This window comes from Mus caroli, unplaced genomic scaffold, assembly GCF_978045245.1.
Source record: "Mus caroli unplaced genomic scaffold, Mus_caroli_1 scaffold_6, whole genome shotgun sequence".
Taxonomy (NCBI): Eukaryota; Metazoa; Chordata; class Mammalia; order Rodentia; family Muridae; genus Mus; species Mus caroli.
Genome location: NW_028227261.1, coordinates 46,436,852 through 46,461,188, shown reverse-complemented (window position 1 = coordinate 46,461,188; position 24,337 = coordinate 46,436,852). Strand labels below are relative to the sequence as shown.

At 40.8% G+C, this 24,337-nt stretch overlaps 1 protein-coding gene across 2 annotated transcripts in view; it reads left to right on the top strand.

Annotated features, from left to right (window-relative positions):
- The window catches only part of Nrdc (nardilysin convertase), a 63,071-nt gene that overhangs the window by 28,750 nt on the left and 9,984 nt on the right, over positions 1-24,337 (top strand). For both annotated transcript variants that reach the window (XM_021159242.2, XM_021159243.2), the window contains 15 exons: positions 116-211; positions 1,370-1,492; positions 5,159-5,216; positions 5,997-6,070; positions 7,320-7,389; positions 10,566-10,643; positions 12,264-12,384; positions 12,463-12,521; positions 12,780-12,834; positions 16,055-16,159; positions 17,187-17,310; positions 19,210-19,296; positions 20,414-20,533; positions 21,921-21,972; positions 23,700-23,850. In XM_021159242.2, coding sequence (XP_021014901.1) covers positions 116-211; positions 1,370-1,492; positions 5,159-5,216; positions 5,997-6,070; positions 7,320-7,389; positions 10,566-10,643; positions 12,264-12,384; positions 12,463-12,521; positions 12,780-12,834; positions 16,055-16,159; positions 17,187-17,310; positions 19,210-19,296; positions 20,414-20,533; positions 21,921-21,972; positions 23,700-23,850 — 1,373 coding nt within the window. The remainder of the gene's footprint in view (positions 1-115; positions 212-1,369; positions 1,493-5,158; positions 5,217-5,996; positions 6,071-7,319; positions 7,390-10,565; positions 10,644-12,263; positions 12,385-12,462; positions 12,522-12,779; positions 12,835-16,054; positions 16,160-17,186; positions 17,311-19,209; positions 19,297-20,413; positions 20,534-21,920; positions 21,973-23,699; positions 23,851-24,337) is intronic.

Here is a 24,337-nt window from a genome sequence, read left to right as displayed (position 1 = left end):
TTGAAAGTCAATTTTTATTGCTCCCTTGCTTTCAGTTCTATAAGCTTGAATTTCTAGACAGTCAAGAAAATAATGAAATTTCGTTTTACTGAAAATATTTCTTTAAAACTTACAGAGTATCAGCTTGCAAGGCCTTCTGATGCAAACAGAAAAGAAATGTTGTTTGGAAGCCTCGCTAGACCTGGACATCCTATGGGGAAGTTTTTTTGGGGTAAGATACCATAATTTACCTTATTTCTAGGTAAGAAGGATGAGAATAAGACACACTGATTACGAGGGTTAGAAATGTTGGTACAGTGCTTGCCTAGAAAGCAGAAGGCTCTGAATTTGATCCCCACAACTGCATAAAACTGGGTACAGTTGGGTGCATTCATGTCATTCCTCAGGAGGGGGAGGTGGGAGGATCTGAACTTCAGTGTTGTCTTCAGCCCCCAGGCCAGCCTGGGATATATGAGACCCTGTTATAACCAAGGAAGGACAACAACAAAATGAAACACAGAACCCACCCAGACTACCCAAAACTAAAGAACAATTCATGGTGCTGGGATAGCAAAGTGCTCTTTACCTTCTAAGAGCGCAGCTGGAAAACTCTTGGAATAGAGTGGTGTGAGCATGCTGTGCTTGGTCCTCTAGCACTGAGTTTTGCTAGAATAGAGTTGGACATTTTGTGAGTGCTTTCTAGGTGCCAGACACTGTGCTGGCCTTGTATGCATTATAGCATTAGCTTGTTATCAAGTATTAAGAGATAGGTACCATTATAATCTCCATTTAAAGATAAACATGCTGATTATAAAGTCTGATTGTAAAGTCTTCACCCCAACCTGATGTTTCCATTTATCAAGAGACACTCAGGAATGGTTTTCTAATACTTTTTGAGCTGTGGCCTAATTTTGTTTAACAGGTAAGCCGTTGAACTGGTATCTGCTTTTCATAATGGCTTTTTATTGTTGGTAGATATCAGTTGTAATCTATTAATCTTGTCATAGTATGGAGGCCAGGATGAATTGATCTAATTCAAGGCTGTTTTATAATATTTTTCTATATCTGTTGTGTAACTTATGGCATCCTAGCTTTTTATGTTTTATTTTTAAGAATTAGGCAGAATTTTAGTAAAATAATTCAGAGGGGAAAATCAATTTAATACTAGACTATCAAGAAAGGAATGTTAGGCAATTACTGTCAGTTGTTGAGGTTTTTCCAACCATCAATCCCTATGTGTCTATTTCAGAATTGTCTCCTGGCTTATGCTATTACTACATGACACTTGGGTAATTTCATAGGTTTTCTAAGCTTGTAGAAAACTCATTGTTGGTGTAGAAGTCCTTTAACAGTTACTTCTATAATTTTTAATTTTTTAAATTTTTTATAGGAAATGCTGAGACACTCAAGCATGAACCAAAGAAGAATAACATTGATACACATGCCAGACTGAGAGAATTCTGGATGCGCTACTATTCTGCTCATTATATGACCTTAGTTGTTCAGTCCAAAGGTAGTGTTATCTGTTACGCCCCTAGAGTTACTCTGAAGTATCATTTGCCCTTGATTAACAGGTCTTGAGTAGCAGGAGTCCACTGACATGCAGTTTATTTTTGAAATTTTGCAACATTTTGGAAAAACTTACAGATGAAACACATAGCCTAGAAAGAAAAAAAATTAAGAAAAAGTTAGATGACATGAATACATAAAATACATGTACATAATATTTTATTTTTTTATTACCATAAAATATACACAAATCTATAAAGTATACATTTAATCTAAACCTGGATAAACAAATTGCATCATTTACAGCAGAGAGAAATGTAAACAGACGCAAATGTATTAAAGCATAACTACATGAAATTAATGGTAGTAAATTAGTACTGACATGGTTTCTTATCCTTCTCCACTGTTGTGACATCTGCATGAAGCTGCTGATCGTGTCCACACGGATAGTTAGTCTGCTCTCGTCAACTGTATTGTAGGCTTTTTTTTTTTTAAAGGTCTCAGTACTTGAATAGTCTTCACCATATATAATGTGTATGAGATCTAAAGTACATGTCAATAGGTAGTTTATGTTACTGATACAGCTTTGTGAAGATCTGGCTGTTAGTCAATTTTTGGGATAGTCAAAAATGAGATGGAAAACAATTGAGAAGGACACTTGACCTCTGGCTTCCATACATATGAACACATGCATGTACACATGCACAATCATAGAGCATGCACATATAGTCCCATAGAGATGAGGGTGTGTGTGTGAGGGTGTGTGTGTGAGGGTGTGTGTGTGTGAGGGTGTGTGTGTGTGTGAGGGTGTGAGGGTGTGTGTGTGTGAGGGTGTGTGTGTGTGAGGGTGTGTGTGTGTGAGGGGTGTGTGTGAGGGTGTATGTGAGGGTATGTGTATGTGTGAGGGTGTGTGTATGTGTGAGAGTGTGTGTGTAAGGGTGTGTGTGTGAGGGTGTGTGTGTGTATATGTGTGAGGGTGTGTGTATGTGTGAGTGTGTGTGTAAGGGTGTGTGTGTGAGGATGTGTGTGTGTGTGTGTGTATGTGTAAGGGTGTGTGTATGTGTGAGGGTGTGTGTATGTGTGAGGGTGTGTGTGTGTGTATTTACTGCCCCAGAGGTCAGTATTCCCACATGTTGTTCAAAGATCAATTGTTCTACTTTCATAGGATGTTTGAGTCACTATGGCATATTGTTACTCCATTATCTGGCAAATTACAAACTGGAGCTAGAGAGGTGACTCGGCAGAGTGCTTGCTGTGCTTGCTGTGCTTGCAGTGGGCCAGACTTTGGTTCTTAGCATCCGTGATGGGTGCCTAACAACTACCTATAATTACAACTCTAGGGGATCTCACATCTTCTTCTGGTCTGCACCAGCACCCCCACACTAGTACACATACCACACAATACATACAACACACACACACACACACACACACACACACACACACACACCACTATACATAAATAAAAATATTTCTTAAAAATGGAAGGAAATGAATATGTTACAAAGTAATGGCAAAGTTCACAGAAACGTAAGATCATCTCATACAAATCATCTCTCACAGAAATAGGTCATTTATGGACTAGCTTCAAGTGTGTATGAGTGTACTGGTGCACTACTCAAGTGTGTATGAGTGTACTGGTGCACTACTCAGAGGTCATGTGTGGTTGAGACAGGGGCTCATGTAGCCGTGACCTTCTGGGATTTCAGGCATGTGCCACCACACCTAGCTCAGCGGTTGTGTTTTCTTTTCAGATGATTTATATTTGTGGTTTTATATTTAATTTATATCGCTCATAAACTTATAGGGCAAGTTGTTTGTTCATCCCTATATAAAGGTCCTATAAGATAATTAAGAGCAATCCTGTAGCAATGATAGAAGCATTCTAAATGTGCAAGACTGAAGAGCATCTCTGCTCCTTCCATGTCCTGATTATCTTAGTGACTCACTGAGGAGACTCCAGTAGCTTCTGTTGTCTTGGGGTTTAACCTTTTGTAGATGTCCTAATAATCACGTGTTAAACCATTCCTTTTGACATTATAGTTTGCATGTTTCTTCTCTTCTCCTCTCACCAAATATCATTCTCCTTTCTATAAAATTTTGCCCCAACCTCTTCAAAATTGAGATCAAAGCTGATAATATATGAAACAGTTTTCATTTTTCAAAATTAATCCAAAAATGTGATTCTAAATTGCATTTATATTGTTGTAGCAGGCATTGCTTATTTTTAGTATAGAGATTAATTTATAAATTGTTGCAAATTACTTCATGCATATGAAGTTTTATTCACTCTGGTGTTTTGTCCCTTTGTGATTTTTTTTCCTGTTTGACACAATGATTGTTACCTAGTACAGATTTTTGTTTGTTTTTGAGACAGGGTATCTCTTTGTATCCCTGAACTTGCTGTATAGACCTGGCCTGCCCTGAACTCAGAGAGATTCACCTACCTTAGTCTCCTAAGTCTTATTGTCAAATTCTAAAATAAACAATAGAATTTTGATGAGATCACATATAATCTAGAGTTCTTTGATTTTGAGAATTTCTCTTTTTATGCTATTTAAAAGTCAAATTTCTGGGTCTGAGGAGATGGATGGCTCAGTTACTGAAGAGCTTGTTTCACAGGCATGAGGATCTGAGTTCAGACTCCAGCACCTATGGCAGGTGCCATCCCAGCTCTGGGTAGGCAGAGAGGGCGGATCCCTGGGGCTTGCTGGCTAGCTGGGCTGGCTGAGTTAGTAAGCTCCAGGTTCCGGAGGCTGTGTTGAGAATATTGAGGAGGAGGAAGGACTAGTGAGATGGTTTGGCAGGTAAGACCAAGTATGAGTTCAGTCTACAGCATCTACATGGTGATTTCACACACAAATAAACAAAAGTAATTAAAAGTAGGTTTTTGCAGGTATTTAGGAGTAACTTTAAAAAAAACAGGTATTTGGGATGTAATATATGAGAGAAGATTAAAAAGCGGAGAACGATTGAGGGAGACAGCAAATATCAACCTTTGGACCCCACTTGCACACACATCACATCACAGCACATCACAACATCAAATACTTATATAGAGCTGACAAATACTTTAGCAGATTAAGGTGCTTGCTTCCAAGTACGACTCCTTGAGTTTAATCCTGGGGATAAACAAGGTGAAAGGAAACCAATTCCTGCAAATTGTCCTGAACTCCTCACATGCACAGTGGTACACACACACACACACACACACACACACGTGCACACACACACGTGCACACACACGCACACACGCACAAATCTAACAACAAGTAAACTATCTGTGTAAGTAAAGTCTGGCTTAAATTCAAAACTTGATTAGTCTTTTTTTTTTTTTTTTTAATTTTGCCTTTAGTTTCTTTTCTTCAAATTACTGGGAATTAAGCTCAAGAGTTCTCTCATGATAATCACATGGTTTGTCACTAGCAAAACCTTGTGTGCCTTTTCTAACCTTGTCAGTGGGCAGTTAGAGTCTAGCAGAACTGTGGGTGTGGTATGGTTTTTCTTCTCTGTTGATAGCCTTCCCGGTACTCCTGCTGGGTTAATAGCAGTCGTTAGCCTCATTCACAAGTGTATAAAAGACAGCCACCAGTGTGGCCACAGTCTTCTCCACTGACTAACCATTGTGTGTCCTGTTCTTCCACACCCCTTCCCCTCATTGTCCTTCAAGAAACCCTGGACACTTTGGAAAAGTGGGTGACGGAGATCTTCTCTCAGATACCAAACAAGTAAGACGGTTGCTTTCTGTAAGTTACATGTCTCCACAGTTAGAGGGCACACCTTTTTGTGTAAGTCCCAAAGGTATTTTTGTTCTTGTTTTTGTTTTTTTCAAATGTTGTAATACTACGACCTAAGGAAGTTTACCAACTTAGTCAAGATCATATGACTTTTGAGGAGAAAAGCTAAAACAGGAACCTTTTTCCATAATTTCTATAGTTCAAAAATTGCATGCTTATAAATTTATATTAAGCAATACTTTTGAAGATTTTTGTTTGTTTTTACATTTATTGTTTGTTTTCCTGTTACTGTCCAGGGCATTTGGAACTGTTATAAGAGAGGACCGTATTGGAGAGCATATCGCGTGCACCCACCTCTCTAAATGAATTCTGTTTAGAAAGGCATTTATTCTTCCCTTTTGTCAGTTGTTTGGAACGTGGACTGTTTTTCCCCTTAAAGAAGTAGTTTTTATATCTTATCACTCCACATATAGTTGTTACATTTAAAAAGTATTTCTAGAACAGCTTTACCACCTAAAAGTCCCTCTTACAGGAGGAGAGCCATGAGTAAATGGCACAGATTAGAGGCTGTAAATATTAGGGCAGGGTCCCTTGGATGCCGACAAGAAATGGACTGTAGACAGGATCACTCCATGGTCAAGCCGAGACTTCTCTTAGCCAGCACCGCGCAGGGTGGATTGTTTATGAATGTCAGTCAGTGAAGCACCCCTAATGATATTATTCATAAAGGCTGTTCCTAATTTAATCTTAATGTGTTTGTTTTGTTTTCAGTGGGCTACCTAAACCAAACTTTAGCCATTTAACGGATCCTTTTGACACACCAGCATTTAACAAACTTTATAGAGGTTTGTGAATTGAAGGCTTAAAATTGCTTGAAATAACTTTAGTACCTTTCCTAAAACTTAAGACTGCCAGTTTTCTTGGAAATGCAAACAAAACAGAACTTAGACTATGAGGTCTAGTTAGGGACAGACAGAGCCACTGGCGAGCTGTGGTGTTTGTGGCTGCTGGTCTATTTCCCTCTCCGTCTTTCCCATGTTCCTTTTCTCTTGTCTCCTCCCCTCCACCTTTTCATTCTTCCATTAAGAAAGCAAAGGTAGAAAAGGAAAAGACCTTAAAATTATTTTTTAAAACTTAGTTATACATAATGGTATTTGTTAAATTAAGAGGACCTCAGGTGTCAGGGAACTGGAAAGGGCCCCTTTAAGTCTTACTATTCCTAGAAAGAGAAACAGTTTGGGCAAATTTCTTCTGCTACTTTATAGGCAAACTGATATATAATATTGAAGATTATGAAAATAGATACTTACTAAATATATATACTGATCTTTTTTTTTTAATTTGGCATCTGTAGTAACTGTACAATGAATTGTTACACGATCACATTATAATTTACTTTCCAGTTTGCCAGCAGTGAGTGTTACAGAGACATTCTTAAGTCTCCTGCTTTTTGGTTCTTTTAATCATAGTAGTTGTTTTTTGCTCCCTCCCTCCCTCCCTCCCTCCCTCCCTCCCTCCCTCCCTCCCTCCCTCCCTCCCTCCCTCCCTGTTGCTTTCCATCTTGTCTACCCCAGGGTCAGCCTCACCTCCTATCATCAGTGACTGTTTTTAGCACACCCTTTCTGCTTCATCCTGTTAAGCCAGATATTCCAAGAGAGTATTTTCTGTTGTTTCTAGCTTTAGATTTTCTATTCATAGACTCATCGTCTCCAGAAATACTTTAGTCAGGGCCCACATTTCATCATGAGAAATAGAAGCAGGAAGACTTAAGTGCATGTGAGTTTTATGAAGATCCTGTTTTAAGCACTGTAACCAGGAAAGTGGTGGAGTGGATTTTGCCATGGACCCCCTTAGACCCGCACCTTTCTTGAAAGAAGGGATTCATCCTTTGTAGCATTTCACAGAGTCCTAGTTCTTTTTAATTCTTGCTTAAAACAGAATTACTCAGATTAGAAAATTGGTAACTTAAGTAACAACTGCAATAATAGCCATCCTGTGATTGCTGGAGGATGAAAGACATTGAACAAATACCTGTTCTTATAACAGAGGATGTTATGGAAAACCTTATACTAGTTCTTCTACATTTTTGTTTAGTTGTTCCAATCAGAAAAATCCATGCTCTGACCGTCACATGGGCACTTCCTCCTCAGCAGCAGCACTACAGGTAAGCCTCCAGGGGTTTGCTTCATTAAACCTATCGCGCCGGGGTTCAGAGAAGGCTGGCTGCTGCTGTAAGTTTAGGGTTTCTCTATTTAAAACCCAAGTGTTTTTTAGCCTGGAATCTAACTGCTACATTATCAAGTCTTGGGCATTTCATGGCTTTTTTGGGTATAGAGACTAGAATTTTCTGCCTGGAGTGGTGGTACACACTTTAGTTCTAGCACTTGCGAGGCAGAGGCCTACAAATCTCTGGGTTTGAGGCTGGCCTGGTCTATAGAGTGAGTTCCAGGACAACCAGGGCTACACAGAGAAACGCTGTCTCAAAAACGAAAACCAAAACTTAGATTTTTCTTATAATGAATAACTTTACCAGAGTCTTTGAAATTAGATATTTGAAAAAAAAAAATGGGGTTGGGGATTTAGCTCAGTGGTAGAGCGCTTGCCTAGCAAGTGCAAGGCCCTGGGTTCAGTCCTCAGCTCTGAAAAAACAAAACAAAACAACAAAACAAAAAAAGAAATTAATTTGGTATTGTTTACTTTACTAATTACTCTTTAGTAGTTATAGAGTAAAACATATTAATTTATGATTTATTTTCCATAGCATGAATCTTTTATTTACTTGTCAAAAGTGAAAGTTACATAGCTTTAAGTTATAAGGATTTACTTCGGTGAGTTAGGGGATTATATAAACTAGGGTAAGAATACCAGTTTATCAGTGTTTGAGCAGCATGGCTTGGGCCAAGCAGGATTTTATTTTGTTTTGTTTTTAGGTAAGGAATGGTCAAGTCTACAAATGCTTTATAATAAATAAATGCAATTGAATTGACATAAATTTATATTTTTAAAAAATACATTTTTTGTTGTTTTTTTGTTTTGTTTTTGAGACATAGTATCTCTACATAGGCCTGGCTGATCTGCAGCTCACTATATAGACCAGTGGCCTTGAACTCACAGATCCATCTGTTTCTACCTTCCAAGTGCTGGGGTTAAAGGTGTGCTGTACCACTACACCTGACTGACCCTTATGTTCATTTTTCCAATTATGTGTATGTGTGTATCAGCATGTGGGTATTTACACATGAGAGCACGTGCCTTCTTGGAGCCCAGAAGAGGGTGTTCAATCCTCTGGAACTGGAGTTACTGGTGGTCATTTAAACTTTACAAAATGGGTTCTGGGAAGAGAAGTTCAGTTTTATGCAAGCTCAGTATAGAACCATCTCACCAGCCCCTCTCATTTTTTTTAAGCATAGTCCAAACAAAACAAGGCTGTGAGGACAAACCCAGTAGAAGAAAGGGAAGCAGTGTGTGTTGCTTAAGCTCAGTAAAAAATGTGTTTTGTTACATACTAGAATATTTGAATAATCAAGTCCACTAAAATTAACAAAAACATTATGGTTATAGTAAAAAGCAGGAAGGTGCATATATTGCAAAAAGCAATATATATGGGATAGTTACAAATATCTTAAGAAATGTTGACATTGTTAAACTAATGCTAAGGAGGATCAGCTAAAATGCTGTTCTGTCCTTGTCTCTGTCCTCAAAGATGTGCCAAACATTAGTAGCTTATATTATATTGTTCAGGCATTAAAATATTGAGTGTATGGGGCTGGAGATAGGGCTTAGCTATAAGGAGCACTGCTTGCTCTTCCAGAGGACCTGAGTTTGATTCTCAGCACAGAATTCTTGTAGCAGCTCAGAATTGTTTATCCCTCCAGTTCCAGTCACCCAGTCATGGTGCCCTCATCTGGCCTCTGTGAGCATTGCATGCATGTGGTACACTGACACACATGCAAGCAAAGCACACACCCATATACATAATATATGTATACATATGTACATATTAAAAATAATCTTTTAAAAACTAAAAAAGAACCAAATATTAAGCATCTCTTAGGGGATAGTGTCTCAGAATATGCTGTTATCAAAGACTTTATCCTTTTGATCACTAATATTGAAGAAATGTTGAAAATTACAATAAGTGACAAGTTGTAGGGGTTGGTCTGTTGCCATCTAGCTATTCTGTGAGACCTGATGCTTTATTTAACATTTCATTTTTCAGTCATTGTTATACCCCAAATAAGTTGACCCCAGTAAGTTAGCTTTACTAGAGAACAGTTTCACACACTTTCCCTTCAGTATTGCCAGATGCAGCCATATTAGTTTTGTTCAGATGCAGATGTTCAGTTAGCCGGGCTTAGTCCATAGCTGCTTTTACTCTGAGCCAGTCTAGTGTGTGTAATTCAATTGATAGGTTAGTCTATAGTACGAAGTCTTTTGAGAATTGTGTTCCAGAGTTAAAATAATATTTTTGATTTTTTTTCAAGAACTTAATAAATTTTGGTGGACATGGTAGCCAGTACCAAAAGTCCCTATGTGTTTATTACATTACAAAAATACTAGCTAAATGAATTTTGAGAGAATTTGAACAATATATTTTTACATTTATTATACTGTGTGGTAATAACTGTGTTGCACAAAAGTCTGTGAGTAGTAAGTGGTTAATCAGATGAAGAGGAAAAGAAAAGTGCATGAAATTGTATTTTTGGTTCATGATCCCAGTGTTCTTAAACTGAAGCCAGGCTCTTGATTTTCCAGCCTTTAGCAGAGTGGTTTTTAAAATCATTGATATAGTAATGAAAGCCTTTGTGAAAATCTGATTCTGGACACTATTGGGTTCTAAAATGTTAGTCTATTCCAGCAGAGGAAGCTTGGGAGATGGGGACAGGAGGCTCTGTGGGGCTCATTGGCCAGGCCAGCCAGTGTAATCTAATTGGTAACCTCCAGGCCTGTGAGAGGGTGCGTCACGGCGGGTGATTGGCTCCATACAGCTGATGCCTAAGATCTCTCTCGGGCCTCCCCATGTACACATGTGCATATGTACCTGCACACACATGTTAAGTACACAGGAACACACACACACACACACGCACACATCTAGAAGACCTTAAAAAAAAAACATGCCTCTTTCCTGTAAAAGGTAGCAGACTTATATTTTGGAATTATTCTGCTCTTTTGGTGAGCTTACATGAAATGTCTTATCATTTTCTGTTTTTATATTATGACTGTTAGCTGATTACAACTTCATCTTTACTGAAGTCATAAGAACAAGCTTAGATTCTCAAACCTTGTGTATTTAAACCTGATTTTGACTTCTGACCTTTGTTATAATTAATTTTTTAGGGTGAAGCCACTTCATTATATTTCCTGGCTTGTTGGACATGAAGGCAAAGGCAGCATTCTTTCTTACCTTAGAAAAAAGCAAGTATTCAATTATTAAGCATTTTTCTATAATAATCTCTAAATAATAGCAGTAGGTTTTACCATGTATTCCTTTGCTTTAGTTGTTATAAGGTCTGGAATCAAAATACTAATCATAGTTATAATAACAACCTAGGTCATTTTAGTGACTATTTTTAAATTTTTATTTTTTTATTTTATGTGCATTGGTGTTTTGTCAGGTCCCCTGGAAGTGGAGTTACAGACAGTTGTAAGCTACCGTGTGGGTGCTGGGAATTGAACCCAGCTCCTGGAAGAGCAGCCAGTGCTCTTAACCACAGAACTGTCTTTTTAGCTCATGTTGGAAATATGACAAAATATAACAAAATTATACATGAAAATTAACAGCTGATCCCATAATTATATAAAAGTTTAGTTCTAATAAAAGTATTTGAATAAGTAACTCAGTTATTTTAATGCGGTGGCTCTCTAGGGTCTCCAACCCAGAAGGAGGACTGTAGAATCCTACTGAATATGTGCAGTTAAGAACAGGCGATGCAGCTGTGTCAGTAGAGAGTCCTAATGCAGCTAAGGCACGGTTTCATTTCTAACTGAACAATAGAAATAGAACTTTAGGATCCGGACTGTACTGTAGTTTGTCTTTTTCTTCGTACTAATTCAAGAATAAAAAGATAGATGAAAATTTTGTAGAAATAATATTTAAGATATATTGTGTTCCAGAAATTGAGAGGGCAGTTGTTACTGAGAACAGTAGTGTCAGAGGGTACATGGGTGATCCTGTCAGGACGTGGGCAGCGAGCCCTGAGATAGGCATGGCTGGTCTTCCTGAGAGCTCCTGGACTTGCAAGCTCTTTAGTTTGGTGGATGCCCTCTGAGTTAAGTTTCTGGGGTTATTTTAACTAGGAACAAACTACTCCCATTGCTGCTTTGCTGGGTAACCCATGTAGGATAGGTAATAGTCTCAAAGAATTCACTTGGCATTGCGAGTTGGGTTATATTTTATGTGTTTTAGAACGTGTAGCAGGCAAGATCAAAGATGGTGAGTGGGATGGCCCTAGTAACTGCAAGCCACCCAGGTAACGTCTGTGCTCCCACTTTACGTTTCACTCGTAACCACACGGACGGCAGGCAGCCTCGCCGTTAGACAGGAGGAGGTGACTACTGTTTGTTCTGTTGACTTCTAAATGTCCTGTAATTCCTTGGACTCCTAAAATGTGAGCTTTAAAACTTAACAGTGTTGGGTGTGGTGTCACAATCCTGTAATCTCAGTTCTCAGGAGGCAGAGGCAGGAGGATAGCTGTAAGTTCAAGCCTAGTCAGAGCTATGTTGTGGCTCTGGTCTCAAACAAACAGAACTCATTTAACTCTTTTTTTCTTGGTCTTTCGAGACAGGGTTTCTCTGTGTGGCTCTGGCTGTCCTGGAACTCACTTTGTAGACCAGGCTGACCTCGAACTCAGAAATCCGTCTGCCTCTGCCTCCTGAGTGCTGGGATTAAAGGCGTGCGCCACCACCGCTGCCCCTCATTTAACTCTTAAAGTATATGTTTACATCAAAAGCTCAGGTTCCAAAATTTTACATAGAAATGTTGCTGACTTGGTTAGTTTAAAGGCTTACTAATTAGATTAATTCTCCCAACTGTAGGTGCTGGGCTCTTGCATTGTTTGGTGGAAATGGTGAGACAGGTTTTGAGCAAAATTCTACTTACTCAGTGTTCAGCATTTCTATTACGCTGACTGATGAGGGTTACGAGCATTTTTATGAGGTAAGTAAGTGGAGTTCGTTTTCTTTTCTCCAGATACCACTTTATACAAAAAAACCTAATGCAATGTTCTACTTCCAGGTTGCCCACACTGTCTTTCAGTATTTAAAAATGCTGCAGAAGCTAGGTCCAGAGAAAAGGTAATAATTATTTCTTAGGATGAAACTAAGACAGTACAATCTGACTTCAGGCTGCCAACAGACATGTTTAGTTGTCCGAGATTGTGTTCTGTCATTTCATCCTGTTTCCTCTCTACCTGTCCCTCTGCATCTGAGCGTACACCATGGCCTTGTGCACACATTTACCCCGCCCTTTGCGTTTGTAGGCCTCTCTCCTCTAGGGCGATTGCAATGAGAAATTTTAATATATCTTCTAATTGTCATGTTCTCTTTTCACAGAGTTTTTGAAGAGATTCAGAAAATTGAGGATAATGAATTTCATTATCAAGAACAGGTATTAGAATTCAAATTTCTTTTGCATGTTATCTCTGAACTGGTGTGACCATTGTTTCACCTTATGAAAGTGTCACTGGAATTTTAATTGTACCACTCTGTCACGTTCATCTGTAGATAGCCTTGACACTTTTGTTTTTAGCATTTATATTAAGCTTCAGGACAAGACTGGGCCCATGACATAGGTCATGTTATGTGATGATCTTTCTATGTAATCACTTTTTTTGCTCATCCTCTTTGATAAGCATTCAAGGGAGAGCTTGCCATCGAATTCAAGTATTATGAAGATATTCTACTTGGTAATCAATAGAAATTACCATGTGTAATAAATATTAAGAACGGTTGAGCTTTGGGACTTAAGGGAGAGGAGTTTTTCCTTGATTGAAGGTCTTCGTGGATATGATAAATTTGATTTGAGCTTGCCAAACACATAAGCTGTGTTTATAATCTGGCGAATTGGAAGTACATAGGTAAAGAACTTCATGGGGTTGGCACACTGGCTCGCTCAGTAAGTAAAGTCCTTAATATGTATGCATGAGGAATTGAGTTTAGAACTCTGGCTCCCATGCAGACAGGAGTGGAGCCGGGCGTGGTGGTTCCCACCTTTAATTCCAGCATCTGGGAGGCAGAGGCAGGGAGGGCCTGTGTAGGAAGTTCTCTCTCAACTTTCACCTTTGTCGTACACTGGAGTGCACCCGTGTACACACATGCACATGTACAGAAACTTGGGGACCTGTAAAAACGTTAATGATCCTGTATATCTGTAGTATAAGAACATATACATGAAAGTATTGTTATACTCGTGACAGTAAAGAGTTTAGAGAAGGGCTGCGTGCATGTGTGTGTGCGCACATGCCCATGTACAAGTGTCCTTTGGAAGGCTATTGAAGTCTGTGGATCATTGCTCAGAATAATGCATCTGGCCACTCCCTAGCTTTAGAAAAGCTGCAGTCACTGCATGGGGATTGCTAGTACTCCATCACCTAGGAATCCCTGGTGATATCTTCCCCTTGCTTCTCTCTATGTGCATTTTTTATTGGCCCATTTACAGTTACATGGTCTGTATTTGACTCTTAATGTTTTATCCTGTTTGTTATACAGTCATTCTCTTACATCTCAGCCAAGTATGTTGCCACAGTTGAGAAACTGTTAATGCCCAGCCCATAGAATAGTGTTTTTAATTGTGTAAAAGTACAATTCACAAAAGTATAGAATGAAAATGCTCAGAATAATAATAGTGTCTCTCTTGTGTAATAAGATCCATTGAAAAATCTAGTGATTTTCAGAGTTGTTCAGCAGTGATTATACATGATATTTTAAACATCTGTAACAACTGAATTGTATTTCCTGTGGGTGGTAGTTATAGACATTGCTGATGTCGATAGTATTGACTCTTCTTACTTAGCACTGGGGACTCAGCTTGACATAGCAGGCAGGCATCCCGCTGTGCTTCTCCTCCGCTTTGCTTGCTTGCCCAGTACCTACCCTAGGCTTTTGCATCACCATTCAGCTTTCAGGAAGTAGGATCCTTTCGTCATAGAAAATACCCGGAATCTCTCAGGTGTCTACTATGTTGGTAAGAGCAGTTGTGTTACAAGGAAGAAGCTGATACGAGTAACTTATTAAAAAAGTAAAACAGGCTGGGCAGTGGTGGCGCACACCTTTAATCCCAGAGCTTGGGAGGCAGAGGCAGGCAGATTTCTGAGTTCGAGGCCAGCCTGGTCTACAGAGTGAGTTCCAGGACAGCCAAGGCTACACAGAGAAACCCTGTCTTGAAAAACCAAAAAAAAAAAAAAAAAAAAAAAAAGGTAAAACAGAGCCAGGCCTGGTGTCATAAGCCTGTACTCTAAACTATCCTGGAGGCTGAGGCAGGAGGATTGATTCTAAGTTCAAGGCCTTCGTGGGCTACTGAGTGAGTTAAAGGCTATCCTGTGCAAATTAGTGAGACTGTCTCAAAATAAACAAAGATTTTGTGTATGTATTAGTTATTTAGATGGCTATCGTTCTCAAGGGTGTCCGTCCTGATGGCAGATGATGGATGATGGCATGTCCATCTGAGAGCTCACATGTCAGACTGCAGGGAGGAGGCAGACTGCAGTGGGGTGGTGAGAGGCTTTTGAGAGTTTAAAGCCTGCCTTCAATAACACATCTCTATCAACAGGCCACACCTCCTAATCCTTCTCAAATAGTTCCAATGGGGATGAAGTATTCACACATCTGAGCCTGTGGGGCCATTCCCATTCAGACCACCACAGTGTGATATGGGTGCACAGCAAAGACTTGAATTGATTGATTTGTTTTTTTCTGGAAAATTATTTCTACTTTAAAAACCAGAGAAACTTGTCATTCTTTTATTTTTAAATTGAGATAGCATACTGATTAATATAACTTCTTCATAGAAATTTTACTTTTATACACCATAATAAATGTTCACTTTTTAGTACAGTGTGATTTTTTTTTTTTTTTTTTTCGAGACAGGGTTTCTCTGTGTAGTCCTGGCTGTCCTGGAACTCACTTTGTAGACCAGGCTGGCCTCGAACTCAGAAATTCGCCTGCCTCTGCCTCCTGAGCGCTGGGATTAAAGGTGAGCGCCACCAACGCCCGGCCTGTGATATTTTAATACATGTATACAATATATAATGTTCTGATCAGAGTATTAGGTTTGTTTGGGGAGTATTCAAATTCTTTTTTTGCTGGCCGTTTTGAAGCATTTGCCATTTGCATGGTTCCCCTTCTGCTCTACAGAGCGCCATTACTCTGTCCCCTGTGGGGCCTGGCCCTGTCCTCAGTCATTTCCACTCTGCCTTGTGCTCTTGATACCCACTTTCTACCTCTGACTGTCACCTCGGGACACACTGCAGTTTGACTTATCTCAAAAGCAGTTGTTAGTGGTAGGTCCCATCTTTATTGACATAGAAATCATGTCGGGCACTTGACAGAGTTGAGTGTGGGACTGCTCTCATGACAAGCTCCTGTGACTGGAGCTGAGTTGGTTGGTTTTGAGTTCAGCATGACACTTTACAGGGGAAGCTCCCCGGCACTGAGGCACTGAAGCATAGGCTCGTTCTCCCTCTCCCCTCTCCCCGTGTGTGTGTGTGTGTGTGTGTCCTTCATTGTATCCTGTTAGAGCAGTGCAGAGGCTTCTGTCTCAAGTGTGTGTGTTGTGACAGTTAAGGACAGCAGTGGCGGCTCTGGTGTGAAATGATTGTACCTCTTTACAGACAGATCCAGTCGAGTACGTGGAGAACATGTGTGAGAACATGCAGCTGTACCCACGTCAGGACTTTCTCACGGGAGATCAGCTTCTGTTTGAGTACAAGCCAGAAGTAAGGAGCACTCCAATTGAAAACTGCTTTAGGTGGTGGCATGTGCCTTTAATCCCAGGACTTGGGAGGCAGAAGCAAGCAGATCTCTGTGAGTTCAAGGCCAGCCTGGTCTACAGAGTGAGATCCAGGACAACCAAGGAATGTAGAGAAATCCTGACTCAAAGAAAAGAAAAAACAAAACAAAACAGAAAAGCAACAACAAAAACCCAAAACTTGGTTTAGGAGAGAGGGGAGTGAAAACGTGTAGAGATATGTTTAGGAACTGTGGGAATGCAGAGAACTTGGTAAGTTAGTCAGAATTTTTGTTTGTTTAAAGGGAAGACGAATGAGTTTTTCCTGAGTCTCTTACACAAGGCCATCTGTTTTTTGTGTCATGTATCCGATGCTGGCCTCAGACTTGCTTTGTAATTGGAAGTGACCTTGAACTCCCACTGTTTGTGCTTCTTTCAGCTGCTATGATTGCAGGCCTGCCTCTCCATGCCGAGTTTATGTGGTAGTAGCTGTCACACCCGGGCTTCTTGCATGCAAATGAGTCACATCTCCACCAGGAGGACACACACTGATGTTTGTCAGTTATACCTCAATAGAAGGAAAAATAAAGTTTTTAGAAATAGTAATAAACTTAGAGTTTATAAATTAGGAGATTCATGAACTAGAAACAGTTCACTGAACATCATGACACTGTAGAAACAATGCAAATGTTTTTGTTTTTTAAATAGTTTATTTACTTAAGCTGTTACTTAAAAAATAAAATATAAGTTAAATTGTTACTTAAATCTTAAATTGTAGCTGGGCAGTGGTGGCGCACGCCTGTAATCCCAGCACTTGGGAAGCAGAGGCAGGTGGATTTCTGAGTTCCAGGCCAGCCTGATCTACAGAGTGAGTTCCAGGACAGCCAGGACTGCACAGAGAAACCCTGTCTCCAAAACAAAACAAAACAAAACAAAACAAAACAAAAAAAATCTTAAATTGTGTTTTACATTTTCGACTTCCTGTCTCTGACGTCTTTTGCTGTCCTCTATGTTAGGTCATTGCTGAGGCCCTTAATCAGCTAGTTCCTCACAAGGCAAATCTCGTTCTTCTGTCTGGTGCTAATGAGGGAAGATGTGACCTCAAGGAGAAGTGGTTTGGGACTCAGTATAGCATAGAAGGTAAGTTACTGTGATGAGTCTCCTTTATTTAAGCATATTTGACTCAGCTGGGGATGTTTTAAAGAGATTATTTATGTGTGTGCATATATGAGTTTATGTGCAACCATGTGTGGATACCCATGGAGACTGACGGTGTCGATCCATTAAACTGAAGGTAGAGGAAGTTGTGAGCTGCTGTGTGGGTGCACAAGCAGCAGGCGCTCTCTACTGCTGAGCCGTCTTTCCAGCCCCATCAGCTGGGAAGGTTATCCTTTAATACTCTGGTAGTTCTTATGGAGACAAAAAATGTGGGTATGTGCATATGTATTCTATAATATTCTTATCTTATATTTTATTTATATTATTATTTTTTTAAACAGGGTGTCACTTTGCTATCTTTTTTTCTTTTTTTTGGTTTTGTTTTTGGTTTTTGAGACAGGGTCTCTCTGCATAGCCCTGACTACCCTGGAACTCACTGTATGTGTAGACCAGGCTGTCCTCAAACTCTCAGAGCTCTACTTGCCTCTGTGTCCAAGTGCTGCAGTTAGAGGTATGCTTGGGATGCCTGTCATCAGGCTTCCCTGGTCGACACTGCTCTTAGCATTATCTTCTAACTCCCCACAGTAGCTCATTAAGCTCTGAACACTGGCTTTTTAGCCCAAAGTTCCAATGTCCTTTCATAGTCCTTTACAGCAATATCCCACTCCTGGCACCATGGGTAGGGTTTCTGTTGTGATAAAACATCATGGCCAAAGCAACTTGGGAAGGAAAAGGTTTATTTCTTCTTACAACTCTCACGTCACTCTGTCACCAAGAGAAACCAGGGCAGGAATTTGAGGTACCGGGAAACATGGGGGCCAGAACTGAAACAGACCTCACGGGAGGGCTGCTTATTGGCTTGTTCTTCATGATTTTCCCAGCCTGCCCTCTTGTAGCATCCAGCACCTGCCAGGGGTGCACCACCCTCCCCTACTAATTGTTAATCAAGGGAATTCCTACAGACCTTCCTTTAGGCAACCTGGATGGAGGCATTTTCTCAGTTAAGATTACCTCTTCCTAGATTTGTTTAGGTTCATGCCAAGTTGACAAAAACAAATCAGGACATTGGCCTCAAACTCACAGAGGTCTGAGTGCTGACATCAAAGGAGTATGTCACTGTGCCTGGCAAAAAGTATACGTTTAAAAATTTTTATTTTGAAATGAAACATACTTATATTTTGTACTTTTCACTATCTTTATATTTATGAATTAGTGAAAACGTCCTCCTTAATTGGCTATTTGGTAGCTAGATTGTTCTTTGTATTCATTGCTATTCCCTATTTGCTGTTCTCAAGGCAAGGTTTGCTGTGTAGCCTGCTGACCTGCCTGAACCTCTGATTTTACTCTTTTCTAAAGAAGTGCTTCTCTGGAGGCCCCACTGCTCTGCTCCTGCTCTATGCAGTGGACCCAGAATACCAAACCATTCCTCTAAAAAGGGAGAAAAGAAAGGAGGAAGGGCAGGAAGGAAGGAAGGAAGGAAGGAAGGAAGGAGAGAGGGGAAGGCATTTGTCAGACTTCACTAAGTATATGTGTCACCTGGCTCTGGCCGGATGTGGTGACACATGCATATAATCTCAGCACCCAGAAAACAAGGCAGGAAGACTGGGCAACTCTCCTGAGAGGGCAGTGCAGGCTGTGTAATGAGACTTTGTCTCCAGAACTGAAGAGGGAGGGAAAGTACAGGGGGAAAGATTGGCTCTGCATTGCAAACCGTGCCTCAGATGATGGCTGCCCTGCCTGGTCCTGCTTTGACTAGTGAGTTTCTAGGTTGCATAGCTATGGCTGAGGAGACATTGAGTAGTGAAGGCAGTTGATGGCTGGTTTGTTAAGAGAATTCTGAATGTTGTATTTGTTGGCTATGTCTGTTTTTCCCCTCCACAGATATTGAAAACTCTTGGACTGAACTGTGGAAGAGTAATTTTGACTTAAATCCAGACCTTCATCTTCCAGCTGAAAACAAGTACATAGGTCAGTAAAATAGGAATCACCATGTGTGTCTGTACATGTGTGTGTCTATACATGTGTGTGTCTGTACATGTGAGAGTAAATAGGAATCACCATGTGTGTCTGTACATGTGTGTGTCTGTACATGTGTGTGTCTGTACATGTGTGTGTCTGTACATGTGTGTGTCTGTCCATGTGTGTGTCTATACATGTGTGTGTCTGTACATGTGTGTGTCTGTACATGTGTGTGTCTGTACATGGGTGTGTCTGTACATGGGTGTGTCTGTACATGTGTGTGTCTGTACATGTGTGTGTCTGTACATGTGTGTGTCTGTACATGTGTGTGTCTGTACATGTGTGTGTCTGTACATGTGTGTGTCTGTACATGTGTGTGTCTGTACATGTGTGTGTCTGTACATGTGTGTGTCTGTACATGTGAAAGATGCATGTAATATATTTATTCAAGAGTATTGACGAGGCTACAGAAATGGTTAAGAGTAACAGCTTGTTCTTTCAGAAGACCAGGGTTTAGCTCCCGGCTCCCACATGGTAGCTCACAACCACCTCTCCAGTCCCATCTTTTATTCTCCCCTCTCTTTAAATTTACTATCTCTTAATCTATAATTTAAAAAAATGATGTACGTTTGCTGTTTGGCCTACATGTCTGTGTGAGGGAGTTGGAACCACTGGATCTTGAGTTACAGATGGTTGTGAGCTGCCGTGTGGTTACTAGGAATTGAACTCAGGTCCTCAGAAGAGCAGCCAGTGCTCTTAACTGCTGAGCCATCTTTCCAGCCCATAAATTAACTATCTTTTATCTACATGCTTATTAAACAGTTTTCCAGTAATTTGAAATAACAAAAGGTGGTATTTGAGCAGAATTATTTGGCAAAAGCAGAAGTTAAACTTGGCAAAAGATTATTATTCTTGAAGAATCTATTCATTCATTGAGTTATACAGGTGTCCAGACTCAAAGGCCACCCTCTCCTAATTAACGGTTACTTGGGAAAGGGAGGGAGGCTGAGTGTACAGAGATAAGAATCTGCTGTTGGGAATGAGATAGTTTTAGTTTTCATCTAATTTAAGACCAGGTGTACATTGCATTTGAAAAAAATGATCACTCTTTTGTTCTTATTGTTAGCCACGGACTTTACGTTGAAGGCTTTTGATTGCCCTGAAACTGAATACCCTGCTAAAATTGTGAATACCGCACAAGGCTGCTTGTGGTATAAGAAAGACAACAAATTCAAAATCCCCAAAGGTAAGATAAAGTAGGGAGATCTTCCTCTTCTGTCGCAGCCTCTGTGTTCCTGTTGCCTACTCCTCTCCCTTTGAAGCCCCTGTACAGTTACAGGCTAACAGTGTGCTCCTGTTCTTATAGAAGTGTATACAGACACTCTGCCTTCCAGAAGTAGACAGTCAGCTCTGGGCTGGTGAGCTGGCCCAGCAGCTAAAGGCACTTGATACCAAGCCTGATGCCTGGCTTTGGGCCGGCATGGTAGGAGGCGAGAACCAACTTCTAGGAATTGTCCTCTGACCTGAACACACACACACACACACACACACACACACACACACACACACACACTGTGGCATGCATGAGCATACTTTTTCTCTTTTTCCTACACACACACATAACCAAAAAATTCAGTTCTAGAAAGAAGCTATTTTTAAAGATTTTTCCTTTCAGATAAATGAAATTAGAACCGGGTATTTCACAAACTTACAGGATTAATAGTATTATTTAGACATTTTTTTTTTTTCCGAGACAGGGTTTCTCTGTGTAGCCCTGGCTGTTCTGTAGACCAGGCTGACCTTGAACTCATAAATCCACCTGCCTCTGCCTCCCAAGTGCTGGGATTAAAGACAGTACATTATTTTTAAAAATGGAATAAGATATGAGGAGAGTCATCCTAGATATGCTAGGAAGCCTAATCTGGAGCTGTAAAGGGAACCCTTCCCCAACTGCTTATCTCTGCCTTTGCTTTTAGCATGTCTACTGTGGGGTAAACACACCCTCTAGATTCCTTTCACTTTAAGTGATGGCCAAACCATGGTGTTCTTGGAATCATACTTGAACCTAGACAAAGCCTCCCTTTCACCTTCTCTCCTCCCCTTTCTCTAGAACGTCACGTAATGTGTGACCCAGGCCAGTCTACACATGACAAGCCTGTGCCTCAGTCTCCCAGGCTTTGGGATTTGGGCTGTATCCTCACAGTTTTTCTTGATTGAATCTTAAGATTTAAAAATAGTTATTGCCATTCATTCAGCGTCTCTAGAAAAGGCTTTCATCCCACCTTTCCATGGACATTGAGTTGCTTGATTAATGTTCCTAACATGTAAATAAATATTTTTGCCTGTCTCAAGTTAATGATAAATATGGTTATTCATAGACTTTTTTGTATGTCTGATATTCCTGTAGGTTAAAGTGTGCCTTCTATGATACTTAATTGGAATGGTGAGAAACACCCTTTAAAAGCTTTAAGAATAAAAATAACGTAGGGATAAAAGAGAATAGACATGTAACAAGGCTTTAGGGACTAGTAGTTTATTTTGAACTTAAAAGCCACATTAAAAGAAAATAATAGGTGTTAAGATATTTGAGGCCTCTGGCCTTTTATATTGTATCCATGGTCTTTTTCTTTCAGCATATATACGATTTCATCTGATCTCACCTTTGATACAGAAATCTGCAGCAAAGTGAGTGTTTGGTTCTTGTTTGTTTGTTTTTTTCCAGAGAGAGAGAGAGAGAGAGAGAGAGAGAGAGAGAGAGAGAGAGAGAGAGAGAGAGAGAGAGAGAGAGAGAGAAAGAGAGAAATGATTGTGCGGGCTAGTTTTATGTATGTCAACTTGCCACAAGCTAGAATTCTTTTGTAGAAGAGGGAACCTCAATTGTGAAAATGCCCCACCAGACTGGCCTGTGGGAAAACCTGTGGTGCATTTTCCTGATTGCCAGTTGATGTCAGTGGTGCCGCTTGTGGGCTGTTGGTCCTTCATGCTCTAAGAAAGCAGGCTGAGCAGACCCTAAGAAGCAAGCCAGTATGCAGCACTTGCCCATGGCCCCTGCATCCAGGTTCCTGCTCCGTTTGAATTCCTGTCCTGGCTTCCTTTGATGATGTGCTGTGATGTGGAAGTGTGAGAGAGAGAATAAACCCTTTCCTTCCCAAGCTGCTTTTGGTCACAGTGTTTATCACAGCAGTGATGACCCTAACTAAGAAGCTGGTGCCAGGAGCGGAGTGTTGCTGTGACAGACTGGACCCTGTTTCCAGGAGGATTCTGGAGGACTTTTGAACTTTGGGCTAGAGAAGCCACTTAAGTGTTCAAAGCTTGGTGATCTGTTCTGGGTCCTTGGAGGGATATCTCTGAGAGTGATGCAGATGACATGCCTGGCTCGTGAAGTTCTCAAGAGAAGCAAAGATGTTATTGGGCCTCTTGTGTGATATTTTGAATTTGTGGTGTCTGGTTAGTTGGAGCTGAAGGAGCAGCCGTGGTAAGAAGCGATGAGTGCTATGGAGGCAGACTCTTCTGGGAGGCACTTCCTCGGGGCCAGCACGTGCTGACATTTTTCTTGTTATTAGAAAGCAGTTTTATCTCAGTCTGAACAGTTGGTGATTTTCTAGTTCAGCACTTGAGCTATACTAGCTGTTTGTTTATTTTTTGTGCTCTAAACAAATTAGGAAAACTTGTGAGCAGATCACCGTTACTGGACTGGGAAAGGCCTTGATGTTCAGCCCTCACTGTGAACTAGGGGTATAGCCATCAGGCTGGCTCCTTGTCTGCAGAGAAGACTGGCTGAGTTTCTGCTCTCTAGCCCTTAAAGACCTTCAGTGTTTTAAGATTTATTGTATTTTAAATTATACGTGCTTGTATGCATCTGGGAGTGGGTGGCGTTAGGGTCAGGGGTGGTGGTGCATGTGGGCGCAGGTTCTGGGACAGTGTAGAAGAGGACATTGCATCCCCTTGAGCTGAGATTATAAGCAAATATGAACGCCTACTGGGGATGCTGGCCGTTGAACTTACTGAGCCGTCTGTCCAAACCCAATGTCCAGACTTTTAATTAGACCTGTTCTTCACAAATTATTCATGCATTTATGTAGGTAACTGCACTGTGGGAGAGCAGGGGGCTTGCTGTCTGGTTGGGCCTGGATGCTTCTGCTGTTGCTTCATCCCCTCATGTGTGTGTGTACATTGCCATTTTCTATGGGTATGTGACAGGAAGAGATTAGGAAGACTACCGTGGTGGTCCTGGGCTGTCCCTGTGAGGCTGAGTCCCGAGTAAGCTTTCAGACGTCATGCTTGGACATTGTCGTTGAGTAGAGACTTAGCACCTTACTAAAGGTGAAGTTTCGTAGTCTGATAGAAAGAAAGCAGCTTTTTCTTGTCTTTCCTGCCAATCAGTGACGTTAGCTGCGTTCTGTACTTTCCAGTGTCGTCCTCTTTGACATCTTCGTGAACATTCTTACGCACAACCTTGCCGAGCCAGCCTATGAAGCTGATGTGGCACAGCTGGAGTATAAACTGGTAGCTGGAGAACATGGGTTAATTATTCGAGTGAAAGGATTCAACCACAAACTACCTGTGAGTATGAGGGAGCTTTGAAATCTCGTGTTTATCTCTGCTGTCCCAAAGCACTCTGCAGAAGTCTGCATGCAACGCTCTGATGGAAGGGCTTCCCGATGGGCAGGCATTTCTCTGATGATTTCTTTGTCTATGACAGCTGTTCTAACTTAGAACAGACACAAGGTTCCTGCCCTGGCTTCCCTCAGTGATAGACTGTGATAGACAGCAGCAGAGAAGCAGACTAGAACAGGCCTATCCCTGAATCTGGGCCTTAATGATTCTAAGTCTAAGGATCCTCCTGAGGTCTCTGGGTGCCATCGTGCCTGGCTTATTTTGACATGGCTGCTGGGGTGGAACTTAGGTCCTCATGCTTTTGTGGCAAACACTTTACTGGCTGAGCCATCTCCCCATCCCTAGGAAGTGTGTGTGTGTGTGTGTGTGTGTGTTGTCAGGAGTCATCTGGAGGTGGCCCACTGTTGTTCTGCATGGCCTGAGGTGGGTGAGT